The sequence below is a fragment of the Mustela lutreola genome, chromosome 5 (genome assembly GCF_030435805.1).
Source record: "Mustela lutreola isolate mMusLut2 chromosome 5, mMusLut2.pri, whole genome shotgun sequence".
In the NCBI taxonomy this organism is placed as follows: Eukaryota; Metazoa; Chordata; class Mammalia; order Carnivora; family Mustelidae; genus Mustela; species Mustela lutreola.
In genome coordinates, this window is record NC_081294.1 from 77,365,814 (window position 1) to 77,383,559 (window position 17,746).

The 17,746-nt window shown below is 48.2% G+C and overlaps 2 protein-coding genes across 6 annotated transcripts in view; both read right to left on the reverse strand.

Annotated features, from left to right (window-relative positions):
• The window catches only part of DNAJC18 (DnaJ heat shock protein family (Hsp40) member C18), a 31,847-nt gene extending 29,619 nt beyond the window's left edge, over window positions 1-2,228 (reverse strand). Inside the window, exon 1 of one of the 2 annotated variants that reach the window (XM_059174734.1) lies at window positions 2,079-2,228. In XM_059174734.1, coding sequence (XP_059030717.1) covers window positions 2,079-2,110 — 32 coding nt within the window. In that variant the 5' untranslated portion in view covers window positions 2,111-2,228. The remainder of the gene's footprint in view (window positions 1-2,078) is intronic. The other variant, XM_059174733.1, reaches the window with a different exon arrangement.
• Window positions 2,229-4,922: 2,694 nt separating this feature from the next.
• ECSCR (endothelial cell surface expressed chemotaxis and apoptosis regulator) lies at window positions 4,923-13,777 on the reverse strand. 4 transcript variants are annotated; one of them, XM_059174736.1, is made up of 10 exons: window positions 13,622-13,777; window positions 10,345-10,389; window positions 10,011-10,061; window positions 9,779-9,838; window positions 9,182-9,289; window positions 7,709-7,810; window positions 7,207-7,305; window positions 6,965-7,001; window positions 5,447-5,543; window positions 4,923-5,277 (listed from the first exon to the last, which is right to left on the reverse strand). In XM_059174736.1, exons 1-10 carry the CDS (start codon window positions 13,680-13,682, stop codon window positions 5,269-5,271), a joined length of 669 nt encoding a protein of 222 aa, XP_059030719.1. In that variant the 5' UTR covers window positions 13,683-13,777; the 3' UTR covers window positions 4,923-5,268. The 4 variants fall into 4 exon arrangements, with proteins under 4 accessions (XP_059030719.1, XP_059030718.1, XP_059030721.1 ...); XM_059174735.1 differs by having other exon boundaries at window positions 9,182-9,292; XM_059174738.1 differs by lacking the exons at window positions 9,779-9,838; window positions 10,011-10,061.
• Window positions 13,778-17,746: the final 3,969 nt, after the last annotated feature.

Genomic DNA, 17,746 nt, shown 5'->3' on the forward strand with positions numbered 1-17,746 from the left:
AGGCCCTATGAAATTAGTAAAAGGGAAGTAAAATACGCCTGCGTTTTCCCACTCAGGTCTTCATGAAGCCTAACAAAGAAAAAAAGCAATTCTCATGGTGTCCTTACTGACTTGTGCCTGCAGGTGAATTGGGATGGCTAAAGATCAGGTTTCAAAAGTGAGGAATGATCAATTCATTTCAAGACAAAAAATTACTTAGAATTCATTGAGCTCTTACCCAGGAAGACCACATCAGTATGCCAACTGTGAAATCAAGCAGCAGTTATTTAGGCATTTGGGGGTGGGACTGGGAGATGATTAGCCAGAGACACAATTGATAGGGTAGAATCTTCCAGTGTAGCAGTTCTACCCTGCAGTCAGGAGTGGCCCTAGGATGTGGGCGCCAGTGTGCTCACAGAAGGCTGGGTCCTAAAGAAGCCACCTGAGTTTTGCAGACAAGGGACCTGATCAGGGATATACATTAAGTGATTAAACATAAGAAGGAAGTTTATTTGGTTTTGGGAAACTGGACAGACTGCTTTAAAATATGGACAAGGGAAGGTGAGGTATGCCTTAGGGTCTAGTCACAGGGCTAAGGTCTGGAGGTACTCAAAGCTGTCAGAGGGCTGGGAAGTGAGAACTATCTGGTTGAGAATGGCAAGGAGGGTGGGTTAGAGCACTGTAGGGAGAAATTGGATTGAGAAGAGCTACTATGAATTATGGGGCTACTTAGGAGTAGATTCGAGGTTCAAGAATGCTGGACAAGATTTAGGAAGCTGCCGACTTTTGGAAATGTCTGTGACCTCAACATTTTTTTCCATTGTCCTCTGAAACCTCACTCTCCACTTTTTTTCTAGAAGACTCATTTCCTCCTAGAAGACTCATTTCCTCCTAGGTCAGTAAAAAATGGCTCAGCATGGCAACCTTGTCAGATATGCCAGCAAATGTAACCTTTAGCTCATTTAGACCTCAATTAACACTACTAGATGAACATTTCTATGACTAGCACTAGGACTAACTTAGAACTCCAAACCTCAACATTTAGAACACTTCTGTGCCAGCTTTGGGTTAAGCACACCAACCACTAAACAAAATAATCCCGACTGTGAAACACAGTCTCTGTGTTCAGTAAAAGAGGTAGCTGTGGGCTCAGAAGGTTCAGGACGGAGGTGCCTGGGGAAAATAACCAGCAGGAGGGGTCAGGAAGCAACTGGGAAGGAAATAAGGGAAGAGAACTTGGGATCTCAAGAAGAAGGAGGTAGGTGTAGAAAGAAGTTCAAAGTGATAAAGGACATCTACAAATTCAGAAGGAGACTGTTGAGCAGAGCCACACAATATTTTTCAACAGATTCAAATAGAATTGATTATTACTAGCCTGACTTTAGGAAATGATGTGCATGTACTAGGCCAAGGGGCCTGCAATGATCCTTCATCTACTAAACCATTTTACTGAGAGCTGGCCTCAGATTTCCATCAGTTTTCTCTACTTTTAGAAATATTTGTTGAACTGTAGTGAATTTTTGCTAGTGATCCTGAGGTTTGCCTTGTGCCCTGTATGATTGAGATGCTGCCCCATCTATCCCTGGAAGAAAGGTACTCAGTAAATGTTCCTTCTGTCCAACTGGGCCTGTGTGCCTGAGCTGGGTTGTTGGTTACCCTCCCATAAGATGGGGGAAGAAGCAAAAGAAGGACATTCTATAGTAACTACCCCACCCCGCCAGGGTTGCCCTTCCTGGGTTGCTGTGTTAAAATAAGGAGGAAGCTGTCATGTAAATGGCCACCATCCTGTTGTCTAGACATCAAGGAAAAGAGATACTGTCTCAGGGAAGTTTCAGGGGCTGCAGAGGCTGCACTTGGATTCCCTATCAGAGGTGGGTTTTTGTATTTGCATAAATAGTAGGGTCCTCTAGCAGAACTCCTTCTAATGCAGTTTCCTAGAGAATTAAGTGAATTCATCCTTGACCCCTTCTCAGAAGAGAGCTATTTAACAACAGGAAAATCAATATTGCTACTGAAGAACTGCAATGTTGGTTTCTGGGTAAAAGCCATCCAATCTCATAGTCATACCAGTTCATACACTTTCCCCCGCATATAAATACCTTATGACTAATAGCTCATATCTGCAGGACATTGTTCAGAGTCAGGGGGATGCTTGTGGCCTTAGAATGGAGACATCAACTGGGTTATCTAGAGCAAACCTCATGTTCTTGACCTAATTAGTCCAGTATGATTAGCAGCCGATTGAAGTGCCCATGGCAGCCAGAATAACAAGAACAATTCGAACAGAATCCGGTACTTGTAGACATTGTTATGTCATCTGGAGAGTTCTATCCCAATGATGGATTTTTGTGTGTGCTGGAATTGGTTAGGAAGTCATGCATTTTTTGCAGTGTGGCTTAAATAAATATATCTGAGTTATTTTTAAAAATGTTGTAGTATTTTAGGGGTGCCTGGGTGGCTCAGACGGTTAAGCATTTGTCTTTGGCTCAGGTCATGATCCCAGGGTCCTGGGATCCAGCTTCTCCCTTTCCCTCTGCCCCTCCACCCCACTCATGCTTGCACTCTTTCTCTCAAATAAATAAATAGCATTAAAAAAAAATGCTGTAGCATTGCTGTCATAGGTTGGAAATAGACTCTGAGACTTGGAGATTTGCATGCTGAAGGTTTATTGGTGAATGCTCCTGGGAACAAGAGCTGTGAGGGTTAAGGGAAGTGGGATGGGACAGAGTTGGGGAATAGAGACAAGAGTTCCAGGTCTTTATCCCACCCCCATCAATCAGTCATCAAGCAGCTGTGAGCCCTCAGCAGCCAATGCGCCTCTTTTTTTTTTTTTCCCCCAATTTTAGCAGCCAGCACTCTTTAACAGCTGAGGAAACTTGCGTTGACCTTGAAGTGGGACCTCGGTGGTGATACTCCACATTGTCTGCTGCAATTGCCAACTAGTATTTTTGCTTCCCACGTGTCTCCACATTTGCTCTTCCACTTTACCTACCAAGTGCCTACCAAGGGTCAGATAAGGATCATTCTTCCCTTAAGACACAGGGAAATCTTGGGCACCTGGGTTGCTCAGTCAGTTAAGTGGCTGCCTTCAGCTCTAGTCATGATCCCAGGGTCCTGGGACCCAACCCCACATCGGGCTCCCTGCTCAGTGGAAAGCCTGCTTCTCCCTCTCCCTCGCTCTCTGCCTGCCGTTCTGCCTACTTATGCCCTCTATATCTCTGTCAAATAAATTTTAAAAAGAAAAAAAAAAGACAGGGAAATCTTAAGTCTGGAGAATATAGGCTTGTCAGACTTACCTAAGACTTGTCTCTGGTTTCCACCCAGAGTGATCTCTACTCAAAAGATGGTGTTCATTTTTTCTTACATCTAAAGTTTATAGAACTACAGAATATAAGAACCAGAAAAGGGGCGCCTGGGTGGCTCAGTTGGTTGAGCAACTGCCCTCAGCTCAGGTCATGATCCTGGAGTCCCTTGATCAAGTCTCACATCGGGCCCCCTGTTCAGCAAGGGGTCTGCCTCTCTCTCTCACCTTCCACCTCTCATGCACTCTCTCTCTCTCATTCTGTCCTCTCTTTCAAATAAATAAATAAAATCATTAAAAAAAAAAAAAAGGACCAGAAAAGGTAATGAAAGCCAAGTAGTCCAGCCACCTTGCTTTAAAAGTAAGAAAACAGTCTGGGAGCTGGGGAGTGATTTTGCCCAGCTGCAAAGTTCAGCCTGTGACCACATTTCCTGTCCTTGAGAGCCAGTTTTTATGACCTTCGATGGGCTGGACACCATGTACCAAACTGGAACTATAGAAGTGACTCAATTTCAAGCCTTGTCCTAGAAGATTTTATTTTATTTTTTTAAAAGATTTATTTATTTATTTGACAGAGAGAGATCACAAGTAGGCAGAGAGGCAGGAAGAGAGGCAGGCAGAGAGAGAGGAGGAAGCAGGCTCCCTGCCGAGCAGAGAGCCCGATGTGGGACTCGATTCCAGGACCCTGAGATCATGACCTGAGCTGAAGGCAGCGGCTTAACCCACTGAGCCAGCCAGGCGCCCGAAGATTTTAGAACCCAGTAGGTTTCTTCAGTCTGCTGAAATAGTTGCAACAGAACAGAGAGGGTGAAGCTTTTTCCAGGCTTTCTCTCTCATCTCACCTCACAGCGTCTAGATCCAGAAGCAAATAGCATATTGTTGCACATTGTTCAAAATGGGTAATCTTGTAATCTGGACTGCCAACTAGCATGTATTTATAAAATTAACCCCTCTGTGTAGACACATGCAGGTGACTCTCCCACTGAATGTAGACACATGCAGGTGACTCTCCCACTGAATGTCCCCCAGCCAAAATTAATTTCCAAACCAGTTTCACGGTGGAGAGTTCTAAGAAAATGGGAAACTGCTTTTCCTCCTTCCCTTTAAAAGACTTTAGAGGGTTTGTCACCCTTTATTCACTTTCTAGGACACAAAGATTATAGCTGTACAGGGTAGAGGGGTGGGTTTTGGCTTATGAAGTCACAAACTTATCCCTGTTCCAGACCTCCCCAGTGTATTCCCATAGCTAGGACCAAAGTGAGGCATGTCTGCCTTGGCAGAGGACATCTGCCCTCCTATTACTCAGCTCTCCCCACTGGGCTTCCCTAGTCAGAATGCATTATGCCTCTCGTGTTCTCATTCTCTAGGTTCTCTAGGTGTGTGCACCTAGAGAGTTTACAGCTCCCTTTCTCTCTCCTCTCTTAAAGTAATTAGTCCCTCAGGACCTCATTACTCCTTAATAATCCAGAGGAACTGAGGCAGACCTGACAGAATGTTCAGTCTACCTCGCAGGTTGCTCAGAGAGCTCTCTACAGGGGCAGAAGCTTGGATCTGTGCTTGTCCAGAAAAGGAGATATCACAGCTGCTAGAGCACCATTAATAAACCTGCATGAGAGCACAGACCTTAAAAGAAATTAGACTGTTGGCCAGAAAATGATTTTAATGCAAAGTAGCAAGGGCCACTCCACTTTGTCATTTTCCTTACCCTTGCCCTTGCCCTCCAGACTCCCCCTTCCTTTGACAAGGTGAGTGGGTGGGAGGAGCAGGCTGTATTTCCAGAGTGGCTGCCCATATGGGAAAGAGTCTCTCAACCTGGCAGCTTACTCCTAGATCCAGAGGAGTGCTGGTGTCCTTTCGATCTTGGAGTAAGTGTGAAATAATAAAATAATTTATATGTGATTCATGCCTCTAGCACTCCCATCGCCTTCCTCTTTATAGTCATGGGGCAGCTTCATCGTCCTTGGACCCATGGGGACCTGACATTGCTTCTAAAGAACCTGCAAAATAAATACATCGTGAGAAAGCGTGAACTTCTTAGGAGTGGTGGGCTAGGGAAGAGGAGAGCAGAGCCTGCATCTTTGAACGTATCTCTTTTCTGGTTAAGGAACTAGAACCTGAAGGTAAGAGGAGGAGAGAGAAGGGAGGAAGGAACCAGGAAAAATGTACCTTCTCTGCTGTGGGGTATCCTTTGCTGTTATTCATGTTGATATTCTTCATGGAGATCAGGGTGATGCTGTCTTTCTCTCCATTGGCTGTGGAGCAGCTAGGGGTAGGAAAGGAACATGGGTTGTAACATGGGGGAGCAGGAGTGCGATGGGGTGGTCAGGGAACTGTGGGGTCACGTGTTGGAACTTCGACTTTTGTTTCGATAAACCTGTATTTTGGTGATGGGCCCTAATGAAATGGGCATGTGCTTGGAAGCCCAAAAAACTTGTATCTAGGGGCGCCTGGGTGGCTCAGTTGGTTGAGCGACTGCTTTCGGCTCAGGTCATGATCCTGGAGTTGCGGGATCGAGTCCCGCATTGGGCTCCCAGCTCCACGGGGAGTCTGCTTCTCTCTCTGACCTTCTCCTTGCTCATACTCTTTCTCACTGTCTCTCTCTCAAATAAATAAATAAAATATTAAAAAAAAAACTTGTATCTAAATCTTAGTTTTACTACTTGCTACTCGTTTGATCTTGACCAAGTTATAATGTCTCCAAGTTTCAATTTTTTCAAATGTACAGAATGCAGTATATCTGTGTTGAAGAATTGCTGTAAGGATTTGAGATAATATTAGAAAATATCTACCATAGTGCCTGGCATGTACAGGATGTTCCTAAATAAGTGTTTTCTTATTTAAAGGGGTATCTAGAGAGGCGCCTGGGTGGCTCAGTTGGTTAAGCGTCTGACTGTTGGTTTCAGCTCAGGTCGTGGTCTCAGGGTCACGAGATCCGGCCCCACGTTGGGTTCTGAGCTTAGTGCAGAGTCTGCTTATGTTTCTCTCTCCCTCTTCCTCTGCCCTTATCCCCTCCTCTCTTTCCTTCTCTAAAATTAATCAATAAAATCTTTAAAAAAAAGATTATTAGAATCTGAATTACATATTAAATATAGTATTCTATATATATAGTTATATATAGATATAGAATCTATCTATATAGAATCTATCTATCTATCTATCTGTAAAATAATCTGAATTATATTAGAATCTGAATTCCTACACTTTTCATAAGGGGTTATAGAGGCTTAGCCCTTAGGCTGAAGAGTTCCAGTTTATCTCCTGTCTCCTGATTGTTTCATTTTAGCGTCACTCCTGTCCTGCCCATCCCTTGCCTTGGCCTCAGTGGTGGCTGTCAATATTCCATGCATGCTTGTGTGAACACCCATGTAGAAGGCAGGAAATATCAGTTCTTTTTCTTTTCTTTTTTTTTTTTTAAGATTTCATTTATTTATGTTAGAGAGAGAGAGAGAGCAGGGGGAAGGGCAGACCGAGAGGGAGAGAGAGAGAATCTCAAGCCAGCTCCACACTGAATGCAGAGCCTGACACTGGGCTTGATCTCATGACCATGACCTGAGCTGAAATCCAGAGCTGGATGCCCAAATGCCTAAATCACCCAGGCACCCCAGGAAGTTTCAGTTCTGTCTTGGAGTGGGGGACTGAGAGGTCAGATAGATGATTCCTCCATTATACCTCTGACAGTCTTACCTTTCAGATAGCCCCGAACTCCCAGGCTTCTGGGGATCTGTAAAATAGTCAAAGGCAGATTGGGGATCACATGCTATAACTCAGAAGACCAACCTGTCCCTCAAAGCCCACCCAAGTGGACTACCCTCCCATCTCATCAGTGGTGCTTATGTGCCATGCTTTCCTACCCTCCAGTCCCAAAATGCATCTCTTGTTCTCTTATTAAAGAGGGGCAAAGGGGGCCCTGAGTGGCAAGGATGTACCTTCAGACTCTTTGTTCTTCCGACACTTAAACCTTAGACTGACCACACTGACTAAGACGATCACCACAACCACCAGGATGACAATGAAGCTGATAACACCTGAGCAGGGAAAATGTCAGGGTAAAGGAGAGGCAAAGGAAGGGTCAAAAGGGGGCAAGAGGAGTCCAAATTCCCTTCCCAGCTAAGTGCTCTGTAGGTAGGCTCTGAGAGCAAAGTGAATTCCCCTTCTCGGATGAATGAATGAGCTCTCAGCCCACTACCGTGGCCAGAGTGAGCTCCACAGCTGCCTCACCCCCCAACAAGAACATGGAACATGGAACCCAGCAGAGCCCAGAATTGCTGACTGGAGGGCCCATGGAGGCTCCTTCCTACCAGGGCCTCCTTTATCAGCCATGCCCTCCTAGAACAAATAGGTGGGATTTACACTTGTGTTTCCAGACCCAGAGTCAAGTTAGTTCAGGGATGGGGTCTCCTGCCACTCTCCCCACCTTGTCTTTCTTACCAAATGCAGCCACAGTGAGCACCGTCTCTGATGTGGGACTGGGCAGGACGGACAAGTCTTCTTTGGTCCTCAGGCTCATGGTGGTTGATATGGGAGTAGTGTCTGAAATGGAATGGGGATGGGTGCATTAGTGAGGGGACTGGGAGGCCTGCCAGAGGAGAGAGCTAGCCCCCCCCCCCCACTTTCCCAGGTAAAGAACTCAGAAGGAGCCCATGCCCTACAAAAAAGACTTCCTCCTGCCACTCATACCAGATCTCGTGAGGATGGAGGTCGGACTGGGTAACATAACATGGGATAAGGTGATTGCCCTGCTGGTTGCTCATATTACTAGCTGCAGGGGACTCCGGAAAGTTCAGGATGCCTCCCCTGTTACTCTCTTCCCACCATCCCCTTGGGACCCATTTGTGCTCCAGAGATAGGGAGCCAGACTGGGCAAGGTAGAGCCCTCTGTATTTTGCCAACGGTTGAAGCAAGAGAAAAAAAAGTGCACTGGAGGTTTATCCCCATGCACTTATTTAATAAGGCAGGCTGTTGGTTAAGGGGCACAAGTTTCTGGTCCTCTTAAAAAATAGTACGATCAGGGCACCTGGATGGCTCAGTTGTTAAGCATCTGCCTTCAGCTCAGGTCAAGATCCTGGGTTCCTGGGATTAAGCCCCACATCGGGCTCCCTGCTCAGCGGGAAGCCTGCTTCTCCCCCTCCCACTCTCCTGCTTGTGTTACCTCTCTTACTGTGTCTCTCTCTCTGTCAGATACATAAATAAAATCTTTTTAAAAAAGTAGTATGATCACCCATCTCTTCTCCCCTTTGACTCTCCTTTTTTTTTTTTTAAGCTTTTAAAGTAATCTCTACACCCAACATGGAGCTTGAACTTGTAGCCCTGAGATCAAGAGTCGCAGCTCCAGCAGCTGAGTCAGCAAGGCGCCCCCTCTTCCACTCATTGTACTGCTGGTCTGATCGCTGTCCATTTCCTTATCCATCCCTGTACTGCCAAATAAGTCTGTGAGTATAAAAAAAATCCCAGACCCAAGGGGTAGGATGAAAGACAGGGTCAGGGTGCTCTTCATTGAGAATACAGACAGGACAGCAGGGCCACAACGGAGGTGTCCGTCCCCTCCCAGCTCTTGCCCCACACTGGCGTGTGAGGTCAGCCTGCCCAGAAAAGCATGGAGCCCTGGCCGAAGGCCTTTTTCCTCCCTTTCCATCATTTTGGGTTCTACCTCTCCCTTTTTTCCCCTCCATGCCTTCATCAGTCCTGAGTCCCGGCTCCTTTTGCCTTCATTGTGACCAGGCCCAAGGCTGTGTCTCTACTTCCCACCAAACCTCTCTCATCCCCAAACCAAGCTGCCACTGATGTGGCTCCTGGCCCTGCGAGGACTCCTTGTGGGGCAGAACCTGGGCATCCTGAAGAGGTGGAGAAGGACCCCAACCAGACATGACCCAGTGCTCCTGACCCTCAGCCCCAGGTACTCACCAAGTCCTGCTGTGGACGTCTGTGCCTGGGACTGACCGTCCACGGTGCTGGTGCTTGGTGTCACAGGTTTACTGGTCACCATGAGGACCTGTGAGGCCTTGTCCTGAGCTGCTGTGGAGTAAGAAGCATGGGTGGGCCTGCTCAGGTCCTCAGCCAGCATGTATAAGGGTCCCTCTTTAGCCCCAAACCTTCCTTTTCTTTACTGCTTTCAATTCCAGAAGAAGCCATCCTCTCTTTTTAACTTTGGGCCTTTACCTCTAGGGTTCTGTCTGCCTGAAATCTACCCTACCACCCTCCACCCCACAGTCCTCATCTGCGTAACTCTGTCTTGGACCTCCACTTCCAAGGTCACTCACTCTAGCATGTCTTCCCTGGCCCCCGAGTCGGAAGTGGCCTACGTCCAAGTCTGTCTCGGCCCTTGCAACACGTTCTGCTGTGCTCATCACAGCCCTTTCCCCCTGCTTTGTAGCTGGGCACATGAGGTCCTGTTTACTTGTCTTCTTCCCACCAGTCTGTATTCTCCTATAGGGCAGCAACTGTGTCTGCTTCCTCACTGGGCCTTCCCCAGAAGGCATCTGAATCCGAGCCTCAGAGTACCTTGGGTCCTAGTGCTGGCCAGAGAGCTTGGGCTGCTGGGATCTGAGGAAAGGCTCTTTCCTGCAAGGACAGAGGCAGGAGGAGGTTGGAGGGGGCAGATTGGGTGATACCACACTCCCTTACCCAGCTGAGAACCCTTGGGCTCCAAGCAGATCCAAAGGGCTAGGTGGGGGTTTGGGCGGGAAGCTGGGCTGGGGCAGGGAGCAGCCCTTCTGCAGCCACCCTCACTCACCTATGTTGGAAAAAAGTGGCTCTGTGGTCCGACTTGGGCTGCTAAAGTTTCCTGAAACAAATCATCTGAGGCTGTTGCTCTGTCTCCCTGTCTTCTTCCCCATAGCTGGAGTTTTCTAATCTTTCTCCCTGCCCCACCCCCCAACCTCCAGCCATTCATCAGTCTCCTCTTTTGAGGCACATTAGCCTAGGTCAAGCTGAAATAGTCCCCAGGAGCTCAGCCTTTGATGTCCTAAGAGCTCGGGCCCCACCCCCAGTCACCTGAGATCTGTGCTCCTCTTGCCCTAAGTGGCCAGGCCTCATTGCTAGAGTAGGTCCCGTGTGTTTGGTCTTACCCTGAGGGTGAGGTGTCTGGATTGCCCCGGGCTGGGAGTGGTGGCCTGCAAGAGAGAGCAGAACACTTTGACTAGCTTGGCAAGACTCTTGCCCAGCTCTGAGCCCCCAGCAGAACCCAGTCTTTCCAAGCCTTCTGTGCTGGAAGGCAGGCACACTTGGCAGAGGGCTGGAGGATGTGGCTCTGGTTCACAGGCCTAGCTTCCTCTGAAACCATAACTCAATAGTACCATCACCCCCACCTCAAGTTCAGTGTCCCAGAACCCTTTTCTGTCTCTTTAATGTCACGTGGGTTCTAAGCCAAGCTGATAGGAGGTCAGGGGAAGGTTATTTTAAACCAGTGATTTGTCCAAGAACAGAGGGCCAGTGACCTGTGATGTCTGGTTAAGGACCTAGGACTTGAGATTCTTGCTTTCCTACCATTGAGCCATCCATTTCTTCCTGTGAATATTGTCATCTTGGTCCTGCCCCCAAGGAAAGGGGATGGAAAGAATAATGTGGTGAATAAAATGAGGTTAGGGACTGGGGTTGGTATCTGGGCTGTCTCTCTGCCCCGTAACCCAGTAGGAAGGAAGAGCACACACAGGAAGTGAGTTCTGAGGTATATATATTAAGGCCAAGGAAGCTCTAGAACACATGGCCAATTTTACCTTCACAGGCAGAGGCTACTTCAGAAATGGCCGTTGTTGGCCAAAGCCAGGGAGGAGCCAGTTACCAGGAGGCCCCAGTCAGAAGCCCTCACTGGCTTTTCGGTTTGTACACGTGTATGCCTGTGGGCCTCTGTGCAGCTGTGTATGTGTGTTTTTGTGCCCCTCTTTGCGTCCCCTGTGTGTGTGTTGGACCTGAAAGGTCAGGTTGTGTTTGCTCATTTTCCACAATGAAATCATTCTTGAAACCTGTGAACAATGTGAAATGAAAACAACGTGGGGAAGTGGACCCGCCCAGCCTGGTTCCCGTCTCTCTGCCTCAGCAGGGACCGCAGCTTCTGGCCTGGCCTTTGGGCTCCCAGGCCCCCGGTCCGCAGGGAAGTCCCAAGCCTGGGGCAGGGTGAGCGGAGGCGGCTGCGGCCAGAGCCCTCCCAGCCTGTGGCAGCCTGCCGGTCTGTTTATTTTTCTTAGCCACTGCCTTCCTCCGTGGGGCTATCACTTGGACGGTGGGGATTTAATGGTTTCCAAGCCCAAGCTTGCCCAAAGTCTGGCTGTGTTTTTCCAGGTCACCAGTCTCTGGTAGTACCCTCCCTCCTTGGGTGGGCGTAGGAGGGGGATTCACACTCCTAGGTGCCTGAGGCTGGAGAGAACTCTACCAGCTGAAAATGACTCTGGAAGAACACCTTTCAAGGCACATCCTGAAAACAGCTGTCAGCTACTGATCCAGCGTGTTTTAGGTTCCGTCGGATCTCTGTCAGGTCGTAATGTTAGCTTTTAGTGGGTGGCCACAGTACACTGCCTTCCCGCAGATGTGGGAACAAAACTAGGGGCTTGGAAGGAGTTCCAGAGTCACAGACTCCAAGTTCAAGTACCCTGATCTCTGTCTTCTGGCCCTGTCTCCCTACCAGCCCTTTCTGTCACCAGTGGATTCCTCTGTGAGTAGAGGAGGGAATTTGGGAACACCTGTTTCTGCAGGCCAGGGTGCCTCTGACCACTGGGCATACAGACAGCCCAAGAACCAAGGGCCGCAGAGATTTCTGATTTTCCCATCTCTTCTCTCTAATCCCTACCTGCTTCATGACCTTCCAGCCTCTCCTTTCTCCCTCTCTACCACCCCTGTCCCTTATTTTCTTCAGCAGCATAATTTAATAGTTAAAAAATCATAGCTTTTGGAGTCTGACAGGTGTGAGTTCAAGCCCAGACTCCACCACTTCCTCTCCGACCTAGGCCTGTTTTCTCTTTAAAACTCAAATGACTTTCATACCTCATAAGTGATTGTGAGGATAAGAAAATTCATATAAAGCACTTAACCCAGTGCCTGACAGACAGTCCATGCTCAATAAATACTAGACATATTTAGTTTTGCACTGTTCCCTCCGATCCTCCAAGTCTCTGTGTATCCACATCAAGTTGCCTTGTGGGCCTGATTAGCCTCCCAATGGTTCCCTCAAGGGAGATAGTAAGAGTACTGAGATTTTGAGATGAGAGATGAGGAAATTCAAGGGGTGAGCATGGCTTATGTAGAGTTTACACAGGATGTTTTGAGCCCTCCCACTTCCTGGGACACTGCCCCTTCAGGAGTCTTGCCGCTTAATCTCCTCCTCTGCCACTTCTGTGGTTTCTACAAGAGTTTAGTCCTGCAGCCCCAGACCAAATGTGTGACTCTGCCCTCTGGGGATGTGGGGCTGGGAGTTGGGGGGCAATCAGAGTCTTACTCCGAGCCCATGGGCTTCTAGAGAAAAATCTGACCTCTTCAGGGGAGGGAATACTGGAACTCAGGCTTCCCACCCCCTACCAGGGGAGAGCCATCCTCTTTCCCCGGCCAAGCACTTTGCACTTTTTTGCACTCTTTTCTGCTGCTCTGAGAACAGGCTCATAAGTCCGTAGCAGAGGACGGCTGGAGAGTGAGGTGGGGGTGGGGAAGGGATGACCAAAGGGAAGTCGCTACCCTGTGAGTCAGAATCTCCTGGATTTCTCATGGTTCCCAGCAACTGCTCCCTAATTAGGGGACCCCTTCTGAGCTGCTTCACCCCTCATGGGCTAGCAGAGGGTAGTCTTAGAGGTGTTGTTTCCAGTCATCTCCTCTGGCTATCTTCTCACCCAGGCCACCACTGGGCGAGGATGCTGTGTACATCCTCTCTGGTAAATAGTTCTTTGTATCTAACCTGAGTCCCTCTTGCTGTGATTTGAGCTTCAAGTCAACATTTGGAATGCCCATGTTGTTACTTCTTATATGAAAAAGAGTAAGGATCACCTATAAAGCCCAAAGTGCAGACAATTGTATGCTAGAACACCCTGGAAGGAGCTTTCTGGCCTCAGTCTCACACCAAGAGAGTGGCTTCCCCACATTTCAGGAGATCAACCTCTGTGGGTGCCCCAGTTCATCCTGGAAATTTTCTCACAAAAGGGTTTCACCATACCTCGACTTTGCGTTTGCTGGGTACTGACCCCGCCCCCCCAAGCCCCCAATTCAACTGGTTCCCTTCATGAGAAAGTTCTGGAATTTCCCTTGGGCATGGGCCTGGGTGGAGAGCATGTGCCTCAGTTGGTCCGTGGTGAAGGATGGACAGGCGCCCGGGACTGCCAGCGGCGGGAGAGGAGCTGCTGGAGCGGAGGGGCGAGTGCCTCTTACCTTGGAGTAGGAGGATGCCGAGGATGGCCCAGCACAGCTGCGTGGCTCTGACGGTGCCCATGTCAGCGGGGTCTGTGGCGGGCAGGCAGCTGCTCCACGATGGCTCTGTCCATAGTGGAGAAGAGAGAGGGAGTGCTGGGGCGGGGTGTCGGGTGGGGGCTGGCTCTCCAGGAGCTTCCTGTCAAAGAATAGAAGGAAACAGATTGGGCCTGGCTCCAGGGGCCCTGCTCAGCCCAGCAGGCCCAGATGAGGATGTAAGGCTGGAGCAGCCGTGATCATGCCTGGAGCTCTGCCTGGCCTGGGCTAGAGCCACTGTGGTCTCTGTCCTCCAGGGCCTTTCGACAAAGATCAGTGATGGCCGAGAGGCTCCAGGCCCCCTCTCTTCCCCTCTGAGGGGCCATCAGGTCCCTCCACACACAGTTTGGAGGCTTTTGGAGGTTTTCCTGCAGTCGAACTCCAGTCCGTCCCTGTACTCTTTCAGACCAGGTCCCCATTGCCCATGACAGAACCTTGAAGCTCAGCCCACCAGCTACCCATGCTCAGGAGATGTTGAATGCTTCCTTTTCCTCTCCCTCCTCGGGGCTCCCCATGCAGATGGGATGCCCAGCACCTTTCATGGAGGTCTTACAAACATTGTCCTTCTTCTTTTTAAGGTTTTATTTTTAAGTAATCTCTACAACCAATGTGGGGCTCCATCTCAGAAGCCTGAGATCAAGAGTCGCTTGCTCCCCTGATGGAGCCAGCCAGGTGCCTCTCTGGTTGTTCTGAATAGTTCTTCATTCCCTCCCAAGGCTCTAGGGAAGTATCTGTTCCTTGCCTCTTCCAGCTTCCAGCAGCTGTTGGACATTCCTTGGCTTGTGGCCACATCACTTCAGTCTCTGCCTCCATCTTCACATCACCTTCTCCTTTGTGTGCCTCTTATAAAGACACTTGTCATTGAATCTCATGACCATCTGGATAATCCTGGATGACCTCCTCATCCCAAATCCTTAACTTAGTTACATCTGCGCAGACTGTTTTTCCATGGGAGGTAGTATTCCCAGGTTCTGGGGACTAAGATAACGATGTATTTTTATGGGGGTTACCATTCAGGCACTATGGCTAGCTTTCTCCCACTTTAAAGTTCCTCTTTTCACCTTTGTAATTATGTAAATACTACATATTACAATCGTTTATTATTTTGATGCACAAATTGTCCCCATTTAGGTCATTGGGGATCTCTTCAAGCTGGCTTTCGTGTCTTGTTGACATGGTTCCATCATTCTTTGAGCACTTTCTTACTTTCTGGAATAACAAGATGTTCCATGTTCATCCTGTGCCCAACCTTGGGATTGGCTATTTCTCCAAGGAGCCCTAGTTACAAATGGTATTTAGAAACTGAGATCCAGTCAGTAGGCGTGCTCAGTGTTCCTCAGGGGTAGCCTCTCTAAGGCCTCTCTCTCTCTCTTTTAAGATTTTTAAAAACCTGGGTGCCTGGGGGGCTCAGTGGGTTAAGCCTCTGCCTTTGGCTCAGGTCATGATCTCAGGGTCCTGGGATGGAGTCCCACATCAGGCTCTCTGCTCAGCGGGGGGCCTGCTCCCCCCACCCCCCACCTGTCTCTCTGCCTACTTGTGATCTCTGTCTGTCAAATAAATAAATAAAATCTTTTACAAAACCCTGTATTTATATATTTTAGAGAGTGGTGGGTGGGTAGAGGAGCAGAGGGAGAGGGACAAACAGACTTTGTGCTGAGCCATAGCGCCCCACGCAGGGCTCGATCCTATGACCCTGAGATCATGACCTGAGACAAAAATCAAGAGTTGGAGGCTTAACCAACTGAACCACCCAGGCACCCCTCCAAGTCCCTTCTCTTAAATCTGGCTCTCCCTGAGTTTATTTGATCACTCGCCTTGTAACTAACCTCCCATCTCAGCGCCACCCTCCCTTCAAGGATACCTTCTATTCAGGCTTTGACCCTTCACTCTGGGTCCTTCCTGTGCGTTCTGGGCTCTAACACCCTTCTCTGTGACTACCTCCCACCTCCACGGGCATGTTGCCTAACTTGTTCTGCCTCACCTTTGGGACTGGATTATTCCAGAAGTAAAGGGAAAACAAGAGAAGGAAGAGCTTTCCCTTTATTTTCAAATCATAAGCATTTCCTGCTGGCTCACAGTCTTCATCACAATTGTATTTTTTTTCACATTTTATTTATCTATTTATTTTAGAGAGAGAGTATGCATGTTGGGGAGGTGGGAGGAGGGAGGGAGAGAGACTGGCTGACTTCACACTGAGTGCAGAGCTGAATCCCATGACCCCAAGATCATGACCTGAGCCAAAATCAAGAGTCAGACGCTAAACCCACTAAGCCACCCAGGTACCCCTCATTGTGATCATTTTTAATGGCAACGTATTTACTATTTTGTGGTCTGTTTAACCACTTCCCTGTTTTTAAACGTTTAAGATGCTTCTGGTTTTTCTTTTTATTACTGATACTGCTGTAGACAGCTACAGGCTTCGTTTTAGCCATTCTAATAGATATTTATTTTTTTATTGTGTTTTTTATTTTCTTTTTCTATTACTTTTTAAAGATTCTATTTATTTGAGAGACAGAAAGACACAGAGAGAGAGTAAAGGAAAGAGCAGAGGGTGAGGGAGAGGGACAATCAGATTCTGCAATGAGTGGGGAGACTGACATGGTGCTGCAACCCAGGACCCTGCGATCATGACCTGAGCCAAAACCAAGAGTCAGATGCTCAACCCACTGGACCACAGGTGCCCCTATTGTATATTTTTTTAAAGATTTTATTTATTTATTTGACAGACAGAGATTACAAGTAGGCAGAGAGGCAGTCAGAGAGAGAGGGAGAAGCAGGCTCCCTGCTGAGCAGAGAGCCTGATGCGGGGCTTGATCCCAGGACCCTGAGATCATGACCTTGAGCTGAAGGCAGAGGCTTTAACCCACTGAGCCACCCAGGCGTCCCTATTGTGGTTTTTTTTAAAAAGAGCTTTATTGAGATATAATCCACATGCTGCTAAAGGCTGAAGGTTTGTATCCCCTCAAAGTTCATATTAAAATCCTAACTTCCAAGGTGATGGTATTAAGAGGTGGGGCCTTTGGGAGACGATTAGGTCATAAGGGTGGAGCCTTCCTGAACAGGAAGCGTGCCCTTATAAAAGAGACTCTAGAGAGCTAGCTTGTCCCTCTGAGCCTCAAGAGGACACAGTGAGAAGGCACCATCTATGAATCAGGAAGTGGGATCTTGATGGACACTAAATCTGCTGTCATCTTGATCTTGAAATTCTCAGCCTCCAGAACTGTGGGAAATAGATTTCTGTTGTTTATAAGCCACCCAGTGTATGGTATTTTGGTATAGCAACCTGACCACCCTAAGACGCATACTGTACAATTTACCCATTTAAACTGTACAATTCTGTGGCTTTTAATATTATTCAGAGACTTGTGCAACCAGCACCATGACCAATTTTAGAACATTTTCATTATCTGACAAAGAAATCCGACAGCCATTATAGACCTATAGCTTTTAATAAGAAGGCTGGAAATTGGATGCGGTGGAGATGGGTAGCCCTTGCTCTCGGCCTGCTTCCAGTGATGCAGAACTTAAGATGAACCCCAAAAGGCAGCCAGGTCCCAGATGTCCCCTATCCTGGCAACCTCCTGCTGGCTTGCTCAGAACGTCCACACAATTCCCTCTCCTTCAGCTTCAGCAGCAGACTCCTAACCATGGCTTCCTTCAGTGAGGACAGGAGGGAGGAAGGGCTGCTCCTTGCTTCCCCTAGGCAACAAGGCCACTTCCGCCTCCACCGAGGAGCTGGAAAAGAGAAATGACCCCAGTGTACGAGACTGGGTCAGGGTTCTCCTGCCCGGAGAGATGACAGTGGGGAGGACCCCAGAGTCTTTATATTTGTGGTTCCAGTGCTCAAATGTTGAGAGCCAGGGCTTTTCTTCTCTGAAATAAGAGCAGATTCTTGATCATTTTAGAACCTGAACCTGAGAAGTTCCATTACAACACAAAGCCAAAAAGAAACAGAGGGAGTAAGTCACTGAACACCTGTCATGGCTGAGAACTTCCATCCCCATAGGTGCAAGGTAATGGCTTACAAAACTCCAGGACTCAAGACAGGAT

Excerpts from the sequence above, each read along its gene's own strand:
- ECSCR (XM_059174735.1), bottom strand. The coding sequence starts at position 13,682 with ATGGGCACCGTCAGAGCCACGCAGCTGTGCTGGGCCATCCTCGGCATC. Across the intron at positions 9,839-10,010 it reads GCCACTTTTTTCCAACATAG|GAAAGAGCCTTTCCTCAGAT; the intron begins GTGAGTGAGGGT and ends CTGTCCTTGCAG. Across the intron at positions 7,002-7,206 it reads GAAGAACAAAGAGTCTGAAG|ATCCCCAGAAGCCTGGGAGT; the intron begins GTACATCCTTGC and ends ACTATTTTACAG.